Source organism: Bos indicus, chromosome 18 (assembly GCF_029378745.1).
Source record: "Bos indicus isolate NIAB-ARS_2022 breed Sahiwal x Tharparkar chromosome 18, NIAB-ARS_B.indTharparkar_mat_pri_1.0, whole genome shotgun sequence".
In the NCBI taxonomy this organism is placed as follows: domain Eukaryota; kingdom Metazoa; phylum Chordata; class Mammalia; order Artiodactyla; family Bovidae; genus Bos; species Bos indicus.
Window position 1 is genome coordinate 65983845 of NC_091777.1, and position 24453 is coordinate 66008297.

At 41.7% G+C, this 24453-nt stretch overlaps 2 protein-coding genes and 1 pseudogene across 4 annotated transcripts in view; all 3 read right to left on the bottom strand.

Moving 5' to 3' along the window:
- Nucleotides 1–10985, bottom strand: LOC139177247 (zinc finger protein 154-like; annotated as a pseudogene).
- Nucleotides 1–24424, bottom strand: part of LOC109572568 (zinc finger protein 418-like) — a 28179-nt gene extending 3755 nt beyond the window's left edge. The window contains exon 1 of the mRNA XM_070771899.1: nt 24157–24424. The gene's annotated coding sequence lies outside the window, so the exon portion shown is untranslated. The remainder of the gene's footprint in view (nt 1–24156) is intronic.
- LOC139177246 (zinc finger protein 256-like) lies at nt 8727–23082 on the bottom strand. 3 transcript variants are annotated; one of them, XM_070771901.1, is made up of 3 exons: nt 22953–23082; nt 12875–12983; nt 8727–12720 (listed from the first exon to the last, which is right to left on the bottom strand). In XM_070771901.1, the coding sequence occupies exon 3, from the start codon at nt 12598–12600 to the stop codon at nt 10990–10992; it is 1611 nt and encodes a 536-aa protein (XP_070628002.1). In that variant the 5' UTR covers nt 12601–12720; nt 12875–12983; nt 22953–23082; the 3' UTR covers nt 8727–10989. The 3 variants fall into 3 exon arrangements, with proteins under 3 accessions (XP_070628002.1, XP_070628003.1, XP_070628001.1); XM_070771902.1 differs by lacking the exon at nt 12875–12983; XM_070771900.1 differs by having other exon boundaries at nt 8727–12983.
- Nucleotides 24425–24453: the final 29 nt, after the last annotated feature.

Below are 24453 nucleotides of genomic sequence, written 5' to 3' on the forward strand. Positions count from 1 at the left end.
TGAAAACAAACAAGTGATGGTGAAGTTCTGGTTGACTTTATTGGAGGGAATGATATCACGACAACTGTATATTTGCCACATGAAAGAAGCAGTGGGGACAAGCAGTGGGGAGCAGAAAGCGTACACAGGTCCATGGAATCACGTCCAGCATATGAAGCCGGGGTCAAACTGAGGAAGCAGGTGCTCACTCCATGTCCAGGACACAAGGATTGGATGTGACCCAAGGTGAAAGGCACTCCTCTCTCAATGGGTTTACCAGGACTACATCCTCTGGTGACCTGTGACACTGTGGAGAAGTATACTGTTCATCCATGCCACTGAAAATCTGGCTGCAACATGCAGCTGGAGTTCAACAAACAGTAAAGCATACATGCATGTTTGAGGACATAAACAATTTTGCCACCAAGTAACAGAGGGAAAACAATGTGAAGACCACATGAGGTTTACACAGGTGGTAGGAGATGAATCTGGCTGGAGTCAGACTAAGAATGTAAAGTAGTAGAAATGACAAGGTGGCAGAATGTCAAGAATAGAGAAAGATGAGAGAAGTCATTTGTAGCCACTGGCAATAGCACCACAACACTAGTCAAAGGATGGAAGTCATATGTTCCTGGTATGACGAACAAAGACCTATAACAAGTCCTTCCCCACTTGACATTCATCTGGGCCCAGAGAATCTCCAAGCTCTTTTGCAGAGACCAGAGTCATGTCCATTCCATAAGGCCCAAGGACTCTCCATTCCCAGTTACAAGAGTCAAAATGATGCAAGTCCTAACAGAGTTAGGACAAAAGAACAGTAACAGTGGCTCAGAGGAACTCAGTACACAATACATGACATCAAATACTACAAATAAAACATTTAAATAATCTTTAAATACTAAAAAAAGTCCTGAAACTAACACAACGTTATAAATCAACCAAACTATAATATAAAATAAGAAGTTAAAATGAGTAAATGAATAAATAATCTCTATTGGAACCAGAGGAAAGGATGTATGGTGGATGGAGTACAAACTTTTTAAGACTTCATCTCCCCACATAAACATAACTGCTCTGGCAGAATCTAACTGATATAACTCTTTTGCAACTATTGAGCCTACTGAAGCTCTGCAGTGTCCCATAAAACAGAGCTTGAAGAGACAAAGCTTCAAAACTACAATCAAATACTACAGATATACTGGAATGATCATGTTGATAATTTTAAACAATTATGATTAATAAGCTAATTAATGTCTACTAATGGATAGGGCAGACAGCATTGAAACTAGAAGGAAAATATAAGCAGAGAGATTGGAATTTTAACAAAGGATCAACACGAAATGCACAAGGGGTTCCTTTTCACCACATCTTTACCAACATTATTTCTTGTGTTTTTCATAACAGACATTATACCGTATGATGTAGTATCTGTCATTTTGACTTGCATTTCCCCTACCATTTGTAATATTGAGCATTTTTTAATGTACAAGGTTCCCATTAGCATGTCTCCTTTCGAAAAATATCTTTTCATATCTAACAGATAACAGCTGGGGTGAACTGGTCCACAGTAACGAAAAAATGGAATCCTATCCAGTAGGCAACCATGGAACCTCACCTCAGGATATTTTTAAATTACATAGGAATTCCCTGGTGGCCCAGTGGTTACAATCCCACATTTTTCACTGCCAGAAGCCCAGGTTCAATCCCTGGTAGGGGAACTAAGATTCCACAAGACACAAATACATATTTATTCAAACTACCCATGAAATCATATAGGATTATATGGAAGTGATCTTAAATCAGTTGTTAACACATAACACAAATTTAGAACCACTGAATTTAAAACTGGAGAGAAGCAAATATAGCTGGTAAGCTAACAAAGGAGAGATAATAAAATCATACAAAATGCTCAATTAACACCAAAAAAGAAGGAGTGGTAGACTAACACAGGAATGCAGAACAAGGGCAATTTTAGAAAATGGTAACAAACACGTTAAGTATTTATCAATATACTAAATATTGATAGTCTCAGTGTACCAATTAAAAGAGAGATTATCAGGGTGGATTCAGAAACAGGACTCAACCATATGTTGTCTAAGAAACCCGCTTTAGGACTCCCCTGGGGGTCCAGTGGTAAAGAATCAGCGTTGCAATTCAGGGGACACTGTTTCAATCCATGGTCAGGAACCTAAAATCCCACATGCCACGGAGCAACTAAGCCCACATTCCGCAACTACTAACTCTGCACACTCCAGAGCCTGTACACCACAAAGAAGACCAAACAGCCAAAATAAATCTTTAAGTAAATGAAATTTAAAACAACAAAATGCACTTTAAATAAAACCTGAATATGCATTAAAGAAAAACGATAGAGATTAACAGAACTCAAAACAATAAAAAGTACTATTAACTATATTAATATCTACCAGAGGCTTCCCTGGTGGCTCAGTGGTAAAGAATCCATCAGCCAACGCAGGAGACACAGGTTCAATCCCTGGTCTGGGAAGATCCCACGTGCCACAGTGCAACTAAGTCCGTGTGCCACAACTACACAGCCTGTGTTCTAGAGCCTAGGAGCCACAACTCCTGAAGCCTGAACACTTGAGAGCCTGTACTCTGAACAAGAAAAGCCACCGCAATGAGAAGTCCGTGCATCACAGCTAGAGAGTACCCCCTCCTGCTGCAACTAGAGGAAAGCCTGCACAGCAATGAAGACCCAGCACAGCCAACTGGATATATGGACTTCTACAGACTACTGGTCTACTCCATCCAACAGCAGAATAATCTTAAGCTGACATGGAAAATTTACAAGACAAGCACACCATGGGCCAAAAAACACACCTTAACAAGTCTGAAACAACAGAAATCAGAAAATGTCTGTTCTCAGAGTATGGTGGAATTACACTAGAACCAGTTACAGAAAGATAACTGGCAAATCGCACAATGAGAAGAAATTAAACAACCCAAAGAAAACATGGATCAAAGAAGAAATCTCAAGGTAAGATTTTAAGTATCTTGAAATAAACACAGCACTTCTCAAAATAATATGCATATGGTGAAAGCAGTGGTTATAGGGCAATTTATAGCACTGAATGTATATGTTAGAAAGAATTAAGATCTAAAAGCAATCACTTTAGGAAACTAGAAAAAGAGAAAATAAAATCCAAAGGAAGAAATAATTTTTAAAAATCAAGATAGAAATCAACAAAGCCAAAGTTGTTTCCTTAAAATGACCAATAAAATAAAGATTCTAGTCAGGTTAATCACAAAAACAAGACAGGGCATAAATTATTAGTATCAAAAATAAAAGAGGACTTCCTCAGTGTTCCAGTGGTAAAGCCTCTGTACTTCCACTGCAGGGGACAGTTTGATCCCTGCTTTGGAAATGAAGATTTCACATGCCTCGAAGCACAGCCAAAAAAAGAAGAAGAAAGAATGAAAAAAAGAAAGAGGAAAAACCACTATAGAGACAATGCACATTAAACGCATAATGAAATATATGGGCATTTCCAAGACCATAAATGTGATAATCTAAATGAAATAGATTAATTTTTTGAAATATACAGTCTATCACAACCCACACAACAATTCACAATCTAAATATGTATACATCTGTTAATGTAACTGAATCAATAAGGAATAACCTTCCAAAACAGAATGTAATTGGCCCAGATTGGTTAACTGGTGAAATATGACAAACATTTCAGGAAGATACAATTCTCTACAACTCCTTTCAGAAGACAGCAGCAGAGAGACTGCTTCCTATCTAATTCTGTGAGGCCAACATTACTCTAATACCAAACCAAAAACGTAAAGAAAAAGTATACGCTAGTATCTCTGATGAACATAAATGCAAACCACAAAGCGTCAGTAAATTGATTTGAAAACTATATAAACATGATTATACATCATGACCAAGTGGGATTCATGAAAGGCACCTAAGGCTTATTTCACACCATATTACAAAGTTATAGTAATCAAAACAGCATGCTAATAGCATAAAGACATATATCCACTCCAGTGAAATAGAATGGAGACTTCAGATTGTAAATATCAACCCTCATATATATGATCCAATAATTACTGACAGTAAGACCATTACCATTCAATAAAGAGAGGCTTTTTACCAAATAATGTTGGAAAAACTGGATAGCCACATGTACAAGAATGAAGTTAAGAGTCTTATACCATATACAAAAAGGCATTCTAAATATATCAAAGACTAAAATGTAAGAGCTAAAATTACAAAATTCTTATGGGAAAAAAAAGGGAAAACTTTCAAAATGTTGAATTCAGACAAATTCTTGCCTATGACAATAAAGGCAAAATCGACAAAATAAAAAATAGACAAACTGGACTTGAAAAAAAAAAGAACAATTACCACTTTATACCTTAAATTACATCATATAATGTGTCAACTGAACCTCAAGAAAGTTGGAGGAAAAAAAGAAAAAACTAAAAAACTTTTGTACATCAAAAGACATTATAAAACTGCAGAAAAAACAGGAAGAAAAAATTTCAAAGCCAAAACATGGAAATAACCTAAATATCCATTAACAGATGAAGGCATAAAGACAATAGGGTACATGTATACTATAGAACATTATTGAGTTCATAAAAACAATTACATAATGCCATTTGCTGCAACATGCATGGACTTAAGACATCATCATCCTAAGTAAAGCAAGTCAGAAATAGAAAGAAAAACACCATGTTTCATTTATATATGGAATCTAAAATATCATATAAATGAATACATCTAAGAAACAGACTCACAGACACAGAGAACAGACTTAGATTTCCAAGTGGGAGGCAGCTGAGCAAGGGAAAGATTGGGAGTGCAAACTAGTATATATGGGATGAATAAAGCACAAGGTCCTACTCTATAGCACAGAGAACTATATTGTGTATCTTCTGACGCACCATAAGGGAAAAGAAAAGAAAAAGAATATATATACATGTAACGGAGTCACTTTACTCTGCAGCAGACATGCACGAACATGAGACACAAAGACTTTCAACCAGTTCCACAATCTCTACAGCAATCAAAATGCCTGCCAAGAAGAGACCAGACGTCTACTGCGGATACTTGGCCTCCAAGGAATGTCCAGACTCTGCATTTTCATTGGTTGAACGCTGTCATAACACATGGTCTTCTGGAAAATGTAGTGTCATGGTCTCAAGAAATGGCACCCCACACTAGAAGACCAACAAGAAAAGCTAAACTGCTGAGGGGAGGAGCACTGAGAAACTGCCTGTGTGGGGGAAGGGCTTCATCCTTCTTAGGCGGGTGGAAGATTCTGGACCAGAGGAAGGGCTTAAGACCATTTGTCTTTAATGCTATTGACCACTGAAGTGTCTGCACATGGCCTCATTCCTTAAAGCCAACCCAAGCTGACATCCGCCGCTGGTAATTGGAAGCAAACAAACATTATCCTATTGATCTTGAAATCAACCCTGAGTATTCACTGGAAGGACTGATACTGAAGCTGAAGCTCCAATACTTTGGCCACCTTATGCGAAAAGTCAACTCACTGGAAAAGATTCCTGATGCTGAGAAAGATTGAAAGCAGGAGATGACAGAGGATGAGATGGTTGGATAGCATCACCGACTTGATGGACATGAGTTCGAGCAAGCTCCAGGAGATGGTGAAGGACAGGAAAGCCTGGCATGCCGCAGTCCATGGGGTCAAAAACTTTGACACCACTTAGAGACTGAACAATTGCTCTTGAAATGCATACAGCCTGAAGTGGTAGCTATTTGGGGGAACTCCCTGGTGGTTCAGTGACTAGGATTTACTATGTTTGCGGCTGCCATGCGGCGGGGTTCAATGGGTATTCCAGGAAATACGATGCAGCAAGCCCCTTCTCCCAGTCAAAAAAAAAGAAGGAAAAAAAAAGTTTGAATTCATTTTGCAAGCTTTGCTCAAGGACAATAAAAACGTCAGAAAAGGCCCCTCTGAGACCAAGCAAAGGAACCTGTTACATGTTTTTATTCTCTGGTGCTGCAGCTTAAGTCCCAACAAAGCCTTGCCTTAAAAAAAAAAAAAAAAAAAAAAAGCACCCTGACTGGGTATCTGGAAGGGAGACACTGGGCACGCCTAGTGCAGGTGAGCAAGAGGGAAAGCACTGCTTTTGTACATCCAGAAAAGGCTCTCTTGCCTGCAGAGTCTGTGCCCAACTCACTGAGAAACACCGATGTGTAATCCGGCCACAGTGAATGGCTGTTCTCTTGCTCGCTGAACATCGCCTGCCCAACCAGTCCAATTCAACTATACCTACTCAAGCGGCTGATTTTTCATCTTTATCATAAGGCCTAATCAGTCAAGGACTACCTTCTTGCCCTGGCCTCAGCTAGTGACTGTTCCAATCTTTAGATCATAATTTCTTCACATTTACTGAAGTCTTGTCTCTGTACCCCATGTCCACCCTATCCAACTGGAGACTCAAAGACCACCACATACATGTCCCGACACCCTGTCTCCCTCCCCACAAAAGCCCTAGTCATACCACAGCCCCATGCTAATGGACACACCTTTCTTTTCAGTGGGAACAAACATTCATAATTTTAATGTGAATGATCCCATTTATCTATGCAAACTTCCCTGGGCTCAGAATCTGTAATTATTCTTCAAATTTGTGGAGGGACGGGTCTGCATCTCAGCTGAATAGCTTCCACAAGGACACACAGCTGCCAGGCCTTTGACGAGTGCTTACACTACATCAAACAGATGCACTGGCTTCTCTTCTGCACTTCCTAATATGCACACCATCAACTGTGTCACAACCATGAACTACCTACTCTGGTGTCTACATCTTCACTGGGCCTCCAGCTCCACCTTCCCTGGTTCGTATCTCCTTGCAAACACGTTCCCTTTTGTGATGCTGTGCAAAGTGACAGGGGCACCAAACCAGCAAGCCACCCATGGTCTTCAGTGTCACCCCAGATGTGACAATGGCCTCCACCACATGCAGTATGCAGTGATTTCTTTCCAAGCTTCTGCCCATCTTTTTCATGAACCCAATTCAGGATACATCTTGCCCAAACTGTCCCGGTCACTATTCTGAGCACTGTGAGGGACCTTGAAAGACTGCTGCTGCTGCTGCTAAGTCGCTTCAGTCGTGTCCGACTCTGTGCAACCCCATAGATGGCAGCCCATCAGGCTCCCCCGTCCCTGGGATTCTCCAGGCAAGAACACTGGAGTGGGTTGCCATTTCCTTCTCCAATGCATGAAAGTGAAAAGTGAAAGTGAAGTCGCTCAGTCGTGTCCGACTCTTAGCAACCCCATGGACTGCAGCCTACCAGGCTCCTCCGTCCATGGAATTTTCCAGGCAAGAGGACTGGAGTGGGTTGCCACTGTCTTCTCCCCACTTGAAAGACTAGGAATGTCCAGAGTGGACCTCTCCCTGTCTCCAAGGCTCTTCCTCCTAATCCCCTCACCCATCACCCCACTGCTCCTCCTACCCACCAGAAAAATATAAATCACCAAATGATTGCTATTTAGCAAGATAATCAGCAAGAACTTACCCACATCTTCTGGGGACTGAACCTTGACAAACTTTAGTCCAAGTGCTAAGGGCTCAAGGAATGACGACACCTCCCATAAAGCTTCAAAAACCCAAACCGAAGTTCTCTGCTAAACAAAGCTGCTCACAGATGTGAATCTCTAGCTGGTAACACAATTGTGACTCAGTCCCTAATCTGAACACAATCAGTGCATCAAACTTGAAGTGAGGTGGGAGATTGTCTTTCTAATCCCGTCTGCACTTACCTGATCATAAGGGATCTATGAGAACAGTGTGACTGTGTCTGGTCCACACACCACAATTTTGAGCATCAGTATCACATGCCTGGCTGCCCAAAAATTCACCGCTTGTGAATTCTGTACCCACACCTGCTGTGCGGGGTCAGCACGTCCCACTGTATTTCCCCAGCAAGGTCTCCCTTCTGTCCCACATCCTTTGTGCTATGGTACATGAGTTAGCAGATCCAGGCTGCATCAAAGGTGTGAGCATTCGACCTTTTGTTACACTGCCCCCAGGCTGTGCGGATAAACACTGATACTTAGAATACATTCTCGTGTAATACATTGCTGGCATTATGAAAAGGTTTATTTTTGAAAAGCATTCTAAGAAGTTATGTATGATGTGAAAAGATGTGAAACCTGCGATTACAAAACTTAAAAATGACTAGGTAAATCATGATACACAAACAAAAATGTGTGTAATTATGATAAATGATGATAATATACAGGAAGGGTCCAACAGTCATTCCATTTACATATATATTTGAAAATAGTTATTACTAGAGTAGAGTAGGCCCTTTATCAGTAATTATAATGTTGAAGATGAATTTAACATGGCAGAAGGAAACTGATTTTAAGGATGTACACAAAAATGTTTAAATGTACATATACAAAATTTAAGTCAACTATACAACCAGTAAGTGATTTTTCAAACAAATTAGAAACATGTATTCGTAATCACTGTACTATGGTTTACTAGGTACACTCCTAAAACATTTTGCAGCTACTGGGCCTGTAAGGGGCAAAGCATACAGTGGTGGGTTACAGGCAATGCTTCCCAACTCCATTTCAGTGACATTACGTTCACAATTTGACACTGGTAATGGTGTGAATATTTTCACCAGGGAAATTGGCAAGCACTACAAAACAGGGATTGATTTACTGTGTAATTATATCTGAAGGTAACATATATTAATAAAAGAAACTTATCCAAAACATGTATCATGTATAAGGCCATTATATTATACATTGTATAAAAATAGAGAACACAAACTTTCAGTATTCTGAATTATAATTCCATGCAGGAAAAAAAGCCACTCACATTCATGAATGAGTGAAATCTAACACGTCTTCGTTATTTCCTTGCTTTCCTAATGTCAAAATAAGAGAAAATAGCCTAATCTCACAAAACAGAAGTTGGCAAAAGTACGAATAGAAATCTAATGAAACAAGACACACAGGTAACAGACAGACATGTGAAAAACAAAAACATCAAGAATCCTGAAAAAGAGAATCACCAGCAGTCCAGTGGCTAGGACTCCCCGTGTCCACATCACAAGACATTTAGATTGCTGGTTGGGGGAACTAAGATCCCACATGCCACATGGCACAGTTAAGTAAATAAATAATCTGAGAAAAATGTCATTAAAATCATCACAATTTTTTAATACAGAGGTTTTGGTCTTCGTGGGAGGGGTCACCTTGCATTCCTGTTAGTTTTAAAGCCAGGTTGATCAAGTGTGGGTCTCAGAAAGTGAGGACAAACTCACACCAATAAATAATCATTATTTTGCTAGGTAACATGTTTCTGGAAGGGTAGAAGGAAAAGTGAGGAGATGAGTAAAGGGGTAAAGGAAGAAGAGCTTTAGAGACTACACCATGTGAGGGCCACACTGGACATTCTCAGGCCTTCAGTGTCCCTCACACTGCCCAAAACAGTGAGCAGGTCAACCACGTAACGGGAACAGGGACATCTTGAGGTGGGTATGTAAAGATGATGAACAGGACCTGGGAAACCAATCACTGCAGAGAGTGGTGAGGCCAGTGTCAGATCTGGGGAAATGCCAATGAGTTGGTCCAGAGTCCCTAGCTTAGCGCTGCTCTTCTGTGAAGAACTTCCCAAGTGGGAGGGTGTTAGTGGGAGATGTGCACACATGGAAATGAGGCTGCATCCCCTTGTGGTGATGGAGCTGTCAGGTATGCAGAGCTCATGGTCAGGATAAGGGAACTGGAGTCCCTGCTCTGAGCGGCAAAAGAAAAGCCAGTGGACATGTGCAGTGTAACCACTCTCATGAAAGGTGTGGCAGTAGTGAGTTCCTGTGGAAATCCCTCTGCCTCTCTGAGCTGGACAGCTCTTCTTTCTCAAAGGACAATGATAAAAACTAAGTCATAGCATTGGTTTGGATGGATAGATAAATGGAGTCATCCACAGAAAAGTAATCAATGCTGATTCCAAAGAAAAGATAATCCTGACCATCAGCATGGGTTGGGATGTAAGCACAGCTCATGGGGTGGGGGCAGAGGGAGCAGAAGTGTCAGGATGGACAAGGTGTTCTTTCAGTCCTCAAACCTGGTGGGCATGCATAGAGCAGGGGAGGAATGAAGTCACCAGATTCTCCAAATGCCTGAACCAGGCAACGTGGCATTCAATCTCAGATCCTTATCCCTTCAACGGGGATCATAAACAGATGACACGGCATCTCCGTGCCTCAGTTTCTGCTCTAGGAAAGGGTCCGTTTGCTTCATAGGTTCTGCCCACTCTGTCACCACCTCAAACTTCTTTGACATCATTGCCAGCCATACTTGCAGTATTTATAAAGCCCTTTCTTCAGTGTGACCTCGCTGATGTTTAATCAAGCAGCAACTTCGGTTGAAAGATTTACCGCATTCCTTGCACTCATAAGGCTCTTCTCCAGGGTGGATTTTCCAATGTGTGCGGAGGAGCTGCCTTTGCTTAAAGGCTTTCCCACATTCACTGCACACAAAAGGCCTTTCTCCAGTGTGAAGTTTGTGATGATCACAGAGACTGGTTTGACTAGTAAAAGACTGGCCACATTCACTGTACTTATAACGCCTTTCTTAAGTGTGAACTCTGTGATGACGAAGAAGGCTCGAGCAACTAATAAAATGCTTCCCACATTGACTGCACTTATAAGGCCTTTCTCCAGTGTGAACTCTCTGATGATCACGAAGGCTCCACCCAGCAGTAAAAGATTTCCCACATTCACTGTACTCATAAGGTTGTTCTCCACTGTGAACTCTCTGATGATACCAGAGGCCATTCACAGCAACAAAAGATTTCCCACATTCACTGCACTCATAAGGCCTTTCTCCACTGTGAACTCTCTGATGATCACGAAGGCTCCACCCAGCAGTAAAAGATTTCCCACATTCACTGTACTCATAAGGTTGTTCTCCACTGTGAACTCTCTGATGATACCAGAGGCCATTCACAGCAACAAAAGATTTCCCACATTCACTGCACTCATAAGGCCTTTCTCCACTGTGAACTCTGATGACGAAGGCGGCTCAAACTACTAGTAAAACATTTTCCACATTCACTGCACTTATAGGGCCTTTCTCCCGTGTGAACTCTCTGATGATCACGAAGGCTCAACCTAGCAATAAAAGATTTCCCCCATTCACTGCATTCATAAGGCCTTTCTCCACTGTGAACTCTCTGATGACGAAAAAGACTCGAGCTACTAGTAAAACATTTTCCACATTCATTGCAATTAAAAGGCTTTTCTCCAGTGTCAACTCTCTGTGGACACTGGTGGTTCAGCCTAGCAGTTAAAGATTTCTCACATTTATTACACTCATAAGCCTGTTCTCCAGCATGAAACTTATGGGCATTGAGACGTGCCTTTTGGCGAAAGAATTCCCCACATTCACTGCCTTCAAAATCCCTTACTTCATTGTGAACTCTCCAGTGATTACAAAGGTTCGATCTACTTGTAAAAGACTTCCCACATTTATTGCACTCATAAAGCTTTTCTCCAGTGTGAACATTCATATGCGCACTTAGCTGTTCATTCCAGCTAAAGAATTTCCCACAGGAACTGCACTCGAAAGGTCTTTCTCCACTGTGAACTCTCCGATGATTAGAAAGGATGGACCAAGTAGTGAATGACTTTCCACATTCACTGCACTCATAAGGCCTTTCTCCAGTGTGAACTCTCAGATGATAATAGAGACCAGAGCTAGTAGTAAGAGCTTTGCCACATTTGCTGCACTCATAAGGGTTTTCTCCAGTGTGAAGTCTTTCATGTGCAAGGAAATCGGATTTGCGGGCAAAAAATTTTCCACGTTGGTTGCACTGATAAGGCTTTTCTCCAGTGTGAACTCTCTGATGTTCCATTAAGTTCCACTTTTGGATAAAAGATTTATTACATTCCTCGCACTCATAAGGCTTTTCTCCAGTGTGGATTTTTCTATGGGCAATGAGGTATTTCCTTTGGCTAAAGGATTTTCCACATTCACTGCAGTCATAAAGCATCCCTCCACAGTTAAATCTCTGATGTGCAAGGAAACGGGATTTGTGGCTAAATAATTTTCCACAATGGCTGCATTCATAACGCCTTTCTCTAGCATGAACTTTCTGATGATGAATGAGGGTATTTCTTTGGGTGCTGCCTTTCTCACATGTATTGAACTTACAAAACCCTTCACTAGTGAGGACTCGCCCATCCTGAACAAGTATGTCTGTGTGGCTGGAGGCTATCTTGCCTTCTCCCCAGCTCTGATGACTTTTCCCACTGTGAAAAATAGCTTCACATTCCTTACTATTGTTCAGTTTCTTCCTGGTATTAGTGGCCTGTGGCTGAGCTCCCATATTTGCCATGAATTCATTCCCAAGTTCCATGAAGGTAGAGAGATTCCCTGATGCAAGAACTGTACAGTTCTTCAAAAATGAGGGTCTCTCCATGATACAGCATAAGGGGTTCTCTCCAATGTGCTGCTTCTGGTGCTGCTGAATGTCTGCAGTGAAATAGAACTGTTTCCCACATGACCCACATGTGTATGCTTTCTGCCCACTATTTGTTCCTTGCTCTTCAGCCAAGTGCAAAATGTCTCTCAAAACTGGGATGCACATCTTACAAAGCTGGACCTTCTCAGGAGACAAACCTGCCCTGGGAGTCCTAATCTGACACTCCTTCTACAGATTCGCTCTGTTCAGAAGGTGTCTCCTCATCCTGAACTCCACGCCAAGTACCTGAAAACAAAGAAGTGACAGTGAAGTTCACGTTGACTTTACTGGAGGAAGGGAACACCATCACAATTCTATATCTGACACATGAAAGAATCACTCTACAGGACTGTGTTCAGGAAATGGAGTTGGGATAAAACTGAGAAGCAGCTGCTCTCACCAAGCGCAGGACAGAAGGACTGGATGTGGCCCACGGAGAAAGGCGTCTTCTACAATTCACTCCTCTGTCAATGGCTTTTACCAGGAACACATCTCCTCAACCTGTGACACTGTAAGGAAGCAGATCTCCAAGCCTCAGAAAATCTGACTGTGATTTTTTTTTCTTGTGATGAGCACTTTTAAGATCTACTCTTTTGATATTTTCTTTTTACTTATTTACCCTTTTATGATCACTTGGTGGTTGTTGCTGGTCTCCGGCTTTCTCTCGTTTCGGCAAGCAGGGGCTAGTCTCTAGTTGTGTTGGATGGGCTCCTTACTGCAATGGTTTCTTCTGTGGCAGAGCACAAGCTCTAAGGCAGGAGTGCTTCAGTAGCTGCAACAGGCAGACTCAGTAGTTGCTGCGCACGGGCTTAGCTGCTCCACAGCACGTGTGCAGCAATGCTGTACCAGGGATCAAACCCCCGTCTCCTGCATTGCCAGGTGGATTCTTCACCAGGAGACCACCAGGGATGCCCTCTTTGGGAACTTTCTAAATATTCAACACAGTCATGTTAATTAGAGTCACTATGCTATGCCTTACATCCCCAGGACTTACTCACCTCATAATTAGAAGTGTGTAACTTCTGACATTTTTCATTCATTTTATCTGCCCACCTTGCTCTGGTCTAGCAGTCACTAATCCTTTGTCTGTATCTGTTTGGTGTTGGTGTTATTGTTTTAAAGATTCAACATGTAAGCATAACCATCCAGTACAGGTAAATGTGGAACAACCTGAGTTCTGAATGCTTGGGTCCACTTTTACAGGAACACTTTTCAATAAATACACACAGAATTATATGCTCTGTGTAGCTGGATGAATCCACAAATGGGAAAACTTCAGAATCAGAGGACTGACTATGGGCCTCTAGACTTCAGTATATTTAGAGGATCCTGGAACCAATCCTCAGTGGACACAGTGGGACAACTGGATTTGTCTTTCCCTGATTTATTTCACTTAGCATAATGCTCTCCAGGTCAATTTATGCTACTGCAAATGGCAGTACAGGCATCTTTTTTATGGTTATATAATACTGAATAATATCCCATATATATTTCATTTTTGTGATCCACTCATCTATCAATGGACACTTAGGTTGTTTCCATCTCTTGAATATTATAAATAAGCTACAATAGACATAAGGCACAGATACCTTTTTGAAACGATGATTTTACTCCCTCTGCATAAATACACAAAGGTGGACTTGATGGATGATATGTAAGTTCCTTTTTTAATTCTGTAATCAGTCTCCATAATCTTTACTACAGTGGTTGCAATAAAGTACATTCCTACCCACAGAAAGTAAAGAATCTGCCTGCAACGCAGGAGACCCGGGTTTAACTCCAGGGTTGGGAAGAGCCCCTGGAGAAGGGAAAGGCTGCCCACTCCAACAGTCGGGCCTGGAGGATTCCATGGGTAGAGGAGCCTGGAGGGCCACAGTCCATGGTGTCGCAGAGTCAGACCTGACTGAGTGACTAACACTTTCGCTTTTACCAACAGTGCACAAGGCGTCCGTTTTCTCTACCAGTTTACCAACATTTATTTTTTTGTCCTTTTTATAACAGACATTGTAACATGTATGAGGTGGTATCTCATTGTGCTTCTGATTTGCATTTTCCCAACCATTTATGATACTGAGCATCTTTTCATATAGCTGCTTCCCATACATATGTATTCTAAAGAACAACAGCAACTGTGTATCCCATTACGCATTTTCTTAAAACACCCATATATGTATGTTTACATAACATTAAAACAAATGAGAACAATTATCAAATGGAGCAGAGAAAGCAATTAGGAATTTTTTAAAACTATAAAGCATTCAAACTACCAAGGGAGCCATACAGGGTCATATGAAAGTGGACTACAATCAGATGTAAATACATAGTGCAAACTCCAGCGCAATTACATTAAAGAAAAATGAAAGGAAAAAGTATGCATGATACGCTAACAGAGAAGAGAAGATGCAATCATGCAAAATTCTCCATTAACAAATGAAAAAGACTGGACAACAAACATAGGAAAAAGAAGAAAGGCAATGGTAGAAAATGGTAACAACATCATTAGATATTTATTTAACTATATGACTATATTAAACATTGATAGTCTCAATACACCAATGAAAAAAGATATTATCAAGAGTGAATTCAGAAAGAGGAGTCAAGTACATATTCCCTCCAAAAACCCCACTTTAAATATGAACATGCAGGAATTCCCTAGTAGTCTAGTGCTTAGGACTCAGCACTGTCACTGCTTCAGCTGGGGTTCAATCCCCAGTCAGGGAACTAAGACACTGCAAGCTGTGGCATGTCCAAAAAACAAACAAAAGCACCCACCAATACATGATCTCATCAAGGGATGCAAAAAAAAAACACAAAAAAACAAAGGATCTGGCCAAATCCAATACCCATTCATGATCAAAATCTCCCTCTCCTAGCTATCTAAAAATAGAAAAATTCTTTAACTTCACAATCAAAATAAAACCCTACTGGTATCATCATACTTCCTAGACAAAAACTAAAAACCTTCCTACTAAGATGAAGAATTCAAGTATGACTTTGTAAGTCATACTAATGCAATGAGAAAACAGAGTTATATAAAAGTTATACTGATAGGGAGTGAAAGAATAATACTGCCTTCATTCTCAGATGGCATAACCAGCTATATAAAAACAAAATACACACACACACATACACACACACACAAATCCTGGAATTCAAAAGCAATTACAGCAAGGTTTCAGGATACAAGAATAGTATACAAAAGTCAATTATTACTTTCCTATACATCAACAATAAACAAGTGAAGTTTGAAATTAAAAACACAATGTGCTAAGTTACTTCAGTCGTATCTGACTTCTTTGTTACCCTATGGGCCATAAACTGCCAGGCTCGTCTGCCCATGGGATTCTCCAGGCAATACTGGAGTGGGTTGCCATTTCCTTCTCCAGGGGATTATCCCAGAATCTCTAACATCTCCTGCACTGGCAGGCAGGTTCTTTACCACTAGCACCACCTGAGAAGTCCCCCCAAAACACAATACCATGTACATTAACACCCCTTGAAAGAATGGAGAGAGAAAGGAAGAAATAGTTATAATCTAAAAGACACGTACAAATCTACATGAGGGAAATGATAAAAACTCTGATGAAGAAATCAAAGAACTAAATAAATGGAAAGATATTTCACATTCCAAAAGTGTCAAAGATATTTCACATTCCACTTTTGTCAAGATGTCAGTTATGCCCACCTTCACCTATCAATTCAATGTGAAAGTGAAAGCGAAAGTGAAGTCACTCAGTCGTGTCCGACTCTTTGTGACCCCACAGACTGTAGCCTACCAGGCTTCTGCGTCCATGGGATTTTCCAGGCAAGGGTACTGGAGTGGGTTGCCATTTCCTTCTCCAGATCAATTCAATGTAATCCCAATCAAATACCCAGGAAGTTATTAAGAGAATATAAATAAACTGATTTAGGTTATACTTGAATGGTCTAGTGGTTTTCCCTACTTTCTGCAATTTCAGTCTGAATTTGGCAATAAGGAGTTCATGACCTGAGCCACAGTCAGGTCCCGGTCTTGTTTTTGCTGGCTGTATAGAGCTTCTCCATCTTTGGCTGCAGAAAATATAATCAATCTGATTTCAGTATTGACCATCTGGTAATGTCCATGTGTAGAGTCGTCTCTTGTATTGTTGGAACAGGGTGTTTGCTATGACCAGTGCGTTCTCTTGGCAAAACTCTGTTAGCCTTTGCCCTGCTTCATTTTGTACTCCAAAGCCAAATTTGCCTGTTACTCCAGATATCTCTTGACTTCCTACTTTTGCATTCCAGTCCCCTATAATGAAAAGGACACCTTTTTTGGGTGTTAGTTCTAGAAGATCTTGTAGGTCTTCATGGAACCATTCAAATTCAGCTTCTTCAGCATTACTGATTGGGGCATAGGCTTGGATTACTGTGATATTGAATGGTCTGCCTTGGAAATGAACCACTAGACCATTCAGGTATGACCTAAATCAAATCCCTTATGATTATATAGTGGAAGTAACAAATAGATTCAAGGGATTGGATCTGATAGACAGAGTGCCTGAAGAACTATGGATAGAGGTTTGTGACACTGTACAGGAGGCAGTGATCAAGACCATCTCCAAGAAAAAGAAATGTACAAAAGCAAAATGGTTGTCTGAGGAGGCCTTACAAATAGCTGAAAAAAGAAGAGATGCTAAAGGCAAAGGAGAAAAGGAAAGACAAAACCATTTGAATGCAGCATTCCAAAGAACAGCACAGAGAGATAAGAAAGCCTTCCTCAGTGATCAGTGCAAAGAAATAGAGGAAAACAATAGAATGGGAAAGACTAGAGATCTCTTCAAGAAAATTAAAGATACCTAGGGAATATTTCATGCAAAGATGGGCTCGATAAAGGACAGAAATGGTATAAACCTAAAAGCAGCAGAAGATATTAAACAGAAGTGGCAAGAAAACACAGAACTGTACAAAAAAGATTTTCATGACCCAGATAACCATGATGGTGTGATCACTCACCTAGAACCAGACATCCTGGAATGTGAAGTCAAGTGGGCCTTAGGAAGCATCACTACGAACAAAGCTAGTGGAGGCGACAGAATTCTAGCTGACCTATTTCAAATCATAAAAGATGATGCTGCGAAAGTGCTGCATTCAATATGCCAACAAATTTAGAAAACTCAGCAGTGGCCACAGGACTGGAAAAGGTCAGTTTTCATTCCAATCCCAAAGAAAGGCAATGCCAAAGAATGCTCAAACTACCACACAAATGCACTCATCTCACACGCTAGCAAGTAATGCTCAAAATTCTCTAAGCCAGGCTTCAACAGTAAGTGAACTGTGAACTTCCAGATGTTAATGCTGGGGGTTCAATGGTTAAGAATCCTCCTGGCAATGCAGGGGACTTGGATTAGATTCCTATCTGGGGGACTAAGATTTCACATGCCCTGGAACAACTAAGCCCAAAAGCCACAACTACTGAACCTGTGATCCACAAGTAAAGAGCCCATATGCTGCAACAAAAGATTCCACATGAGGCAAAAATCCCACATGATGCAACTAAGACCCACTGCAGCCAAAATAAATACACAGCTAAACAAATAAACATTTTATTTAAAAAGAACAAAGTTTAAGGACCACAACACATGAATCTGAAATTCTTACAAAGCTAGAGAAAGCAAAACAGTGTGCTACTGACATAAAAACAGATATATATTCTAACGGAATAAAACAGAGACTAATGAGTCTAAACATCAACCCTCAAATACAAAATCCAATACTTACTAACAAGAGGACCATTACCATTCAATAAAGACAGTCTTCTCAACAAACGATGCTAGGAAAACTGGATACCCACATGTACAACAATGAAAATAAACCTTATCTAACACCATACACAAAAATTCACTCAAAGCATACCAAAGATCTAAACTTAGGAGATAAGATTACGAATTCGTAGGAAAAACAAACAAGACAAACTGGGCCTCATAAAAAGGAACAATTGTGGTTGCAAACCTTTAACTTATACAGTATCATGTGTCAATAATACCTCAAGAAAGCTGTGCGGAAAAGAGAAAAAAATAAAGTTTTGTACATTAAAGGACACTATAAACACAGTAAAAAAGAAACCATAGGTTGGGAGAAAGCATTTCCAAAACACAAATACAAAAACGGATTAATATCAGACTTCTCTGATAGCACCATGGATAAGAATCCACCTGCCGATGCAGGGGACACAGGTTCGCGCCTTGGTCTGGGAAGATTCCACACGTAAGTAAATAAGCCTGTGTGCCACAACTACTGAAGCCCACACATCCAAGAGCCCCTACGGCAACTCTGGCGCCCTGGTGCTGCAACCACTGAGGCCTGTGCACTGGAGACTGAGAGAGCCTCTTTCACGTGACAAAAGAGAAGCCACCCTAAAGAGAAGCCTGTGCACAGCAACGAAGACCCAGCGCAACCCAATAAATAAATTGTAAAGGACTGATATTCAGAATCTATGGATAAATTTGTAATTCAACAACAACTAAAAAGCCAACCAGATTAACAAATTAAAAAAGGACTTGGGTAGATATTTTTTAAAGATATACAAATGACCAATAAGCACACCATGAGGGAATGTAACCAGAATGGGAAAATATACCATTTCACATCCATTAGGACGGCAATGATTAAAAGAAAAGAAAACAACAAGGACTTCCCTGGTGGTCCAGTTGCTGAAACTCCAGGCTCCCAGTGCAGAGGCCCCGGGTTCCATCCCAGGTCAGGGAACTAGATCCCACACGCCACAACTAAGAGTTCACATGCTGTAACTAAAGATGCCACATGCTGCAACGAAGACTGAAGAGCGACGACCTGAAGTGCCACAACTAAGACCCAGGGCAGCCAAATGAATAAATACTATAAATAAAAAACAAAACACAAATAGAAAAACCTTGCACTCACACCTCCAATTCCCTAATATTAAAAAAAAAAAAAAAGACTGCATACTGCCAATACAGGTGGCAGATATTCAATCCCTGGCCATCACTTCTCAGGGGAATAACACCCTGCATGCCCCTTGGGGAGACCAAAACAAAAGAACAGAAAATAACAGATGCTGGCATGGATATAAAGAAATTGGAACCTTGAAAAAAGATCTTGCAGAAACATCTCATGGTCTGTTTCAGTAGTAACCATGTCAGTGACAACACTGTTGCAGAGTCAGGCACACACAAAAAAATGTCAGGTATAGGAATGGAGTAAAACTTCGGTACCATTCACTTGGAAAGTCACTTGGCCAAAAAGACGGCAAACAAGGAGAAATAAATCAGGCTGATGGAAGACTACTGACCTTGACAGTTTCTCAAGGCAAGAGAAATATCAGCAAAAACAAAAGGGACCTGATCAAACACAGTCATGTATGGGTGTTCCCACAGTCATGTATGGATGTGAGACTTGGACCATAAGGAAGGCTTAGCACTTAAGACTTGATGCTTTCAAACTGTGGCACTGGAGAAGACTCTTGAGAGTCCCTTAGACAGCAAAAAGATCAAACTAGTCAATCCTAAAAGGAATCAACCCTGAATATTCATTGGAAGGACTGATGCTGAAGCTGAAGCTCCAATGCGCTCACCACCTGATGCGAAAAGCCAACTCACTGGAAAAGACCCTGATCCTGAGAAAGAATGAGGGCAGGAGGAGAAGAGAGTAACAGAGGATGAGATGGTTGGATGGTACCATCAAGTCACTGGACATAAGCAAACTCCAGGAGATGGTGAAGGACAGGGAAGCCTAGCATGCAGTTCATGGGGTCGCAAACAATTGGACACGACTGAATGATCAACAAAGGTCCGTCTGGTCAAGGCTATGGTTTTTCCTGTGGTCATGTATGGATGTGAGAGTTAGACTGTGAAGAAGGCTGAGTGCTGAAGAATTGATGCTTCTGAACTGTGCTGTTGGAGAAGACTCTTGAGAGTCCCTTGGACTGCAAGGAGATCCAACCTGTCCATTCTGAAGGAGATCAGCCCTGGGATTTCTTTGGAAGGAATGATGCTAAAGCTGAAACTCCAGTCACCTCATGGGAAGAGTTGACTCATTGGAAAAGACTCTGATGCTGGGAGGGACTGGGGGCAGGAGGAGAAGGGGACGACAGAGGATGAGATGGCTGGATGGCATCACTGACTCGATGGACGTGAGTCTGAGTGAACTCCGGGAGTTGGTGATGGACAGGGAGGCCTGGCGTGCTGCGATTCATGGGGTCGCAAAGAGTTGGACACGACTGAGCGACTGAACTGAACTGAACTGAGTGATCAACAACAAAATCAAACAAAAGCTTTTGCACAGCAAAGTAAACCATAAACAAAACAAAAAGACAAACTACTGCAAATAATGTGACTAACAAGGGCTTAATTTCCAAAATATATAAAGAGGAGTACAACTGATAACAAAACAAAAAAAAAACCCAAAAGACCTTTCTTCTGGGTTGGGTTTTTTAGACATTTCTCCAAAGAAAAAAAAATTCAGATGGCCAATAGGCACATGAAAAGGTACCCATCATCATTAATCATCAAAGAAATGCAAACCAAAACTATTATACAATGAGGTACCACATCATACCGGACAGAACGGCAATCAGTAAATGTCCACAAATATGGTTTTTCCTTATAGTCCAGTGGTTAAGAATCCACCTTGCAATACAAGGGATACTGGTTCAATCCATGATCCAGGAAAATCCCACGTGCCACGGAGCAACTAGGCCTGTGCACCACAACTACTAGCTCTGTGCTCTAGAGCCCACAAGCCACAACTACTGACGCCTGCGGGGCTACAGCCCATGGTCCGCAACAAGAGAAGACACCTCAGTTAGAGAGGAGACCCCTCTCTCCACAACTCGAGAAAAGACCCAGCAAAGCAACGAAGACCCAGGGTGGCCAAAATTAAAATAAGTAAATTCATTAACTAATTTTTTTAAAGTCTACAAATAACAAATTTGGGAGAGGATGCGGAGAAAAAGGAAACCTCTTACACTGTGGGTGAGAACGTAAATTGGTACAGCCACTATGGAAAACACTACAGAGGCTCCTTGAAATAAGAGTTACCTTATGATCCACCCATCCCATTCCTGGGCATGTCTACAGAGAAAAACATAGTTTGGGATACATGCACCCCAATATTCCTTGCAGTAATGTTTACAATAGCCAAGAAATGGAAGCAACCTAAATGTCTGTCGACAGATGAACAGATGAAGAAGATGTGGTGCTTATATACCATGGAATAGTTCTCAGCCACTAAAACAAATGAAATAATGCCATTTGCAACAACATGGATGGACCTAGAGATTGTCAATACTGAGAGAAGTTAAGTCAGAAAGAGAAGGAGAAATAGTTATGACACACCTTATATGGAGAATCTAAAAAGAAACGATACAAATGAAGTTGCAAAACAGAAAGAGAGTCAGAGAATGGCTGCCAGGAGGAAGGACTAGAAGAAGGGACAGTTAGGGCATTTGCGGTGGACATGTGCACACTCCTGTATTTAAAATGAATAACCAACGAGGGCCTACTATACAGCACATGGAACTCTGCTCAATGTTATGAGGCAGCCCGGATGGGAGGGAAGTTTGGGGGATAACAGATACCTGTACGTGGATGGCCCAGTCCTTTCCCTGTTCACCTGAAACTATCAAACATTGTTAATCGGCTATAACCCATTACAAAATAAAAACTTAGGAAAACTAGAATAGATTCAAACCAACCAAAACAAAGTATTCTGTGGGAAGAAACATCATATTTCTCTTTACTGGAATGATTCAACCAGTTAATGTGCCGGATTACACTGAGCACCTTCTATACAGTAGGCACTCTTTCCCAGGCTGTGAACACAGCTGTGAAGCAGGTATAAAAGCACTCTTGGTAGATCATAAACATGTAAGCAAACAAACCAGGACACCTCAAAGGTGCTTTTAGGAACAGGATAACATCCCAGAGGGTGCCTAATGTGTGTATGTGTTGGGGAAGGGCTTCTTTAAACCAGGTCACTGAGAAAGGACCTCAGGCAAGAAAGATAAATATAATATCGTTTAAATGAAATTAAAAAAAAAAAAACAAGAAACTGATACATACACACTTATTTAGGAAACAGAACCAGACTCAAGGATTTAGACAATGAACTTGCTGTTGCCAGAAGGGAAAGGAGAAGGGCACGGATGGTTAGAGAGTTTGTGACTGACATGTACTGCTGTATTTAAAATGGATAACTAGCAGAATCTAATGTACAACAGGAGTCAAAATTGTAAATCAACAATAATTCAATAAAATTAAATACAAAACAAAAAGACCACTGACCCTGAATCCTCAGCTGTAATCTGGGACTACAGGTGTTCGGCACTAAGGAGTAGGGATGCACTCTCCATAGACACACTAACCACAGCACAAAACTCAGCACTTGCAGAAAGCAGTGATGTGAGGAGTAAAGAGCTGTTCTTGGGGGAAAGGAGAAAGAGAGCCTGGCTCAGAGGATAGAGGTGGGTGTGCAGGCCTTACCCAGCATGCATACAAGTGCAAAGTTCTCCAGCATGACATCCAGGTACAGCTGTATCTGAGCCTCATCAAGAAGACACCATTCCTCCCAGGAGAAGTACATGGCCACATCCTCAAAGGTCACACTGCCCTGGTATAACACGAACAAATAAAACCATGAACAGTCTCACTCCTGAAAAGCCACCATCTATTTTGCCACATATCTCCCAGCCCAGTAAGATGTAACCCCCTAGAAACAACGGGAAGCAAATCTCCCTCCTCTGATCTGAACTTTCCATTGCCCCCAGAATACACAGGCAGTCATCTGAAGCTGAAATCCTGCTCTTCCCTGCTGCTTATTCCCACCAGAAAATAAGGAGACCTGCACTTACCTAAACCAGCTCAGCTTTACCTCAAAGCACTTCCATGGACTGACACGGGTTCCAGGAGTAATGTGCCATACTTCCTCCATAGAACAGGCCTGCACTCAATAACCCAGGCATGGGGTTCCCAAGGTCCCCAAACCAAAAAACTGGTAGGATGGCAGGTAAAGAGCCCCCAAGACCTTACTCAAATACAGAGAATTAGCGCCTGGGAGTGATAACAAGTGAGGGACTGGAACAACTTCCATTTACTAAAAGTGCTTCTGCAGCCCTGGGAATCTGCGGGAACACGAAGGCCACGGAGGAGAGTGACCAGGGCGGTGCTCCAGGGACTCAGGACATGCCAGGGCCACTGCCTGGTACCAGGGCCAGGGAGCCTCAGCTGACTGGCTAACCTCTCCTCCGTGTTTACCAGATGCTACCGTGAAAAAGCCGCAACTTCCCTCTGCTCAAAGTACTCATCACCCGCTACAGACTTTTCTTCCACTGAACAGTCTTTGGAGAACTTTTAAAAGCTCGACTAGATCGTGTCGGCTCCCAAGGCCCTAAGAAGAAAGGTACAATACAACTTCTCATCTAGTACTCGAGCTGCAGCCTGGCCTCAAACTTAGCTCCTCACAGAAACAGGATGGACTATAGATTCCCCCAACGATCCTGCTTCAGCTGCATCCAAGCCTCACCCACACATTACACTTGTCTTCAGAAATAAAGACACCACCTCCGAAGGCCTGCATGTTCTGAACCAGGGGCCTGAGATAAAGCGACCTGAGCAGGCTTCTAACTCTGGGCATCAGTATTTCAGTAAGGAAATGGGCAGGGGAGAAGCCGGAGCACGAAGCGTTTACCTGATGTGGGGCCGACAGCGCAGCCGCCGCCATCGTAGCCTGTGGGCGGAGCGACAACACTCGAACAACCGAGTCGGACTCGGCACGGTTATTCTCGGCCTACGGCGACGTCTGCAACCGTGCGTAGTACGAACAAAGCTTCCAACTACGCCTCAGCCCCTCATCTCCCTCTCCAACAACACACTCCGGAGTTTCTGCCTAGCTCCACAGTCTCAGTAGCGACCAAAATGTCAGCCACCGAAACACCGGAAGTCCCACTACCGGATGTTCCGCCTCTAGGAAATGCATCGCCTTTGG

Bases quoted from the DNA above. Each gene is read 5' to 3' on its own strand.
- LOC139177246 (XM_070771902.1), bottom strand. From the start codon at position 12,600: ATGTGCATCCCAGTTTTGAGAGACATTTTGCACTTGGCTGAAGAGCAA.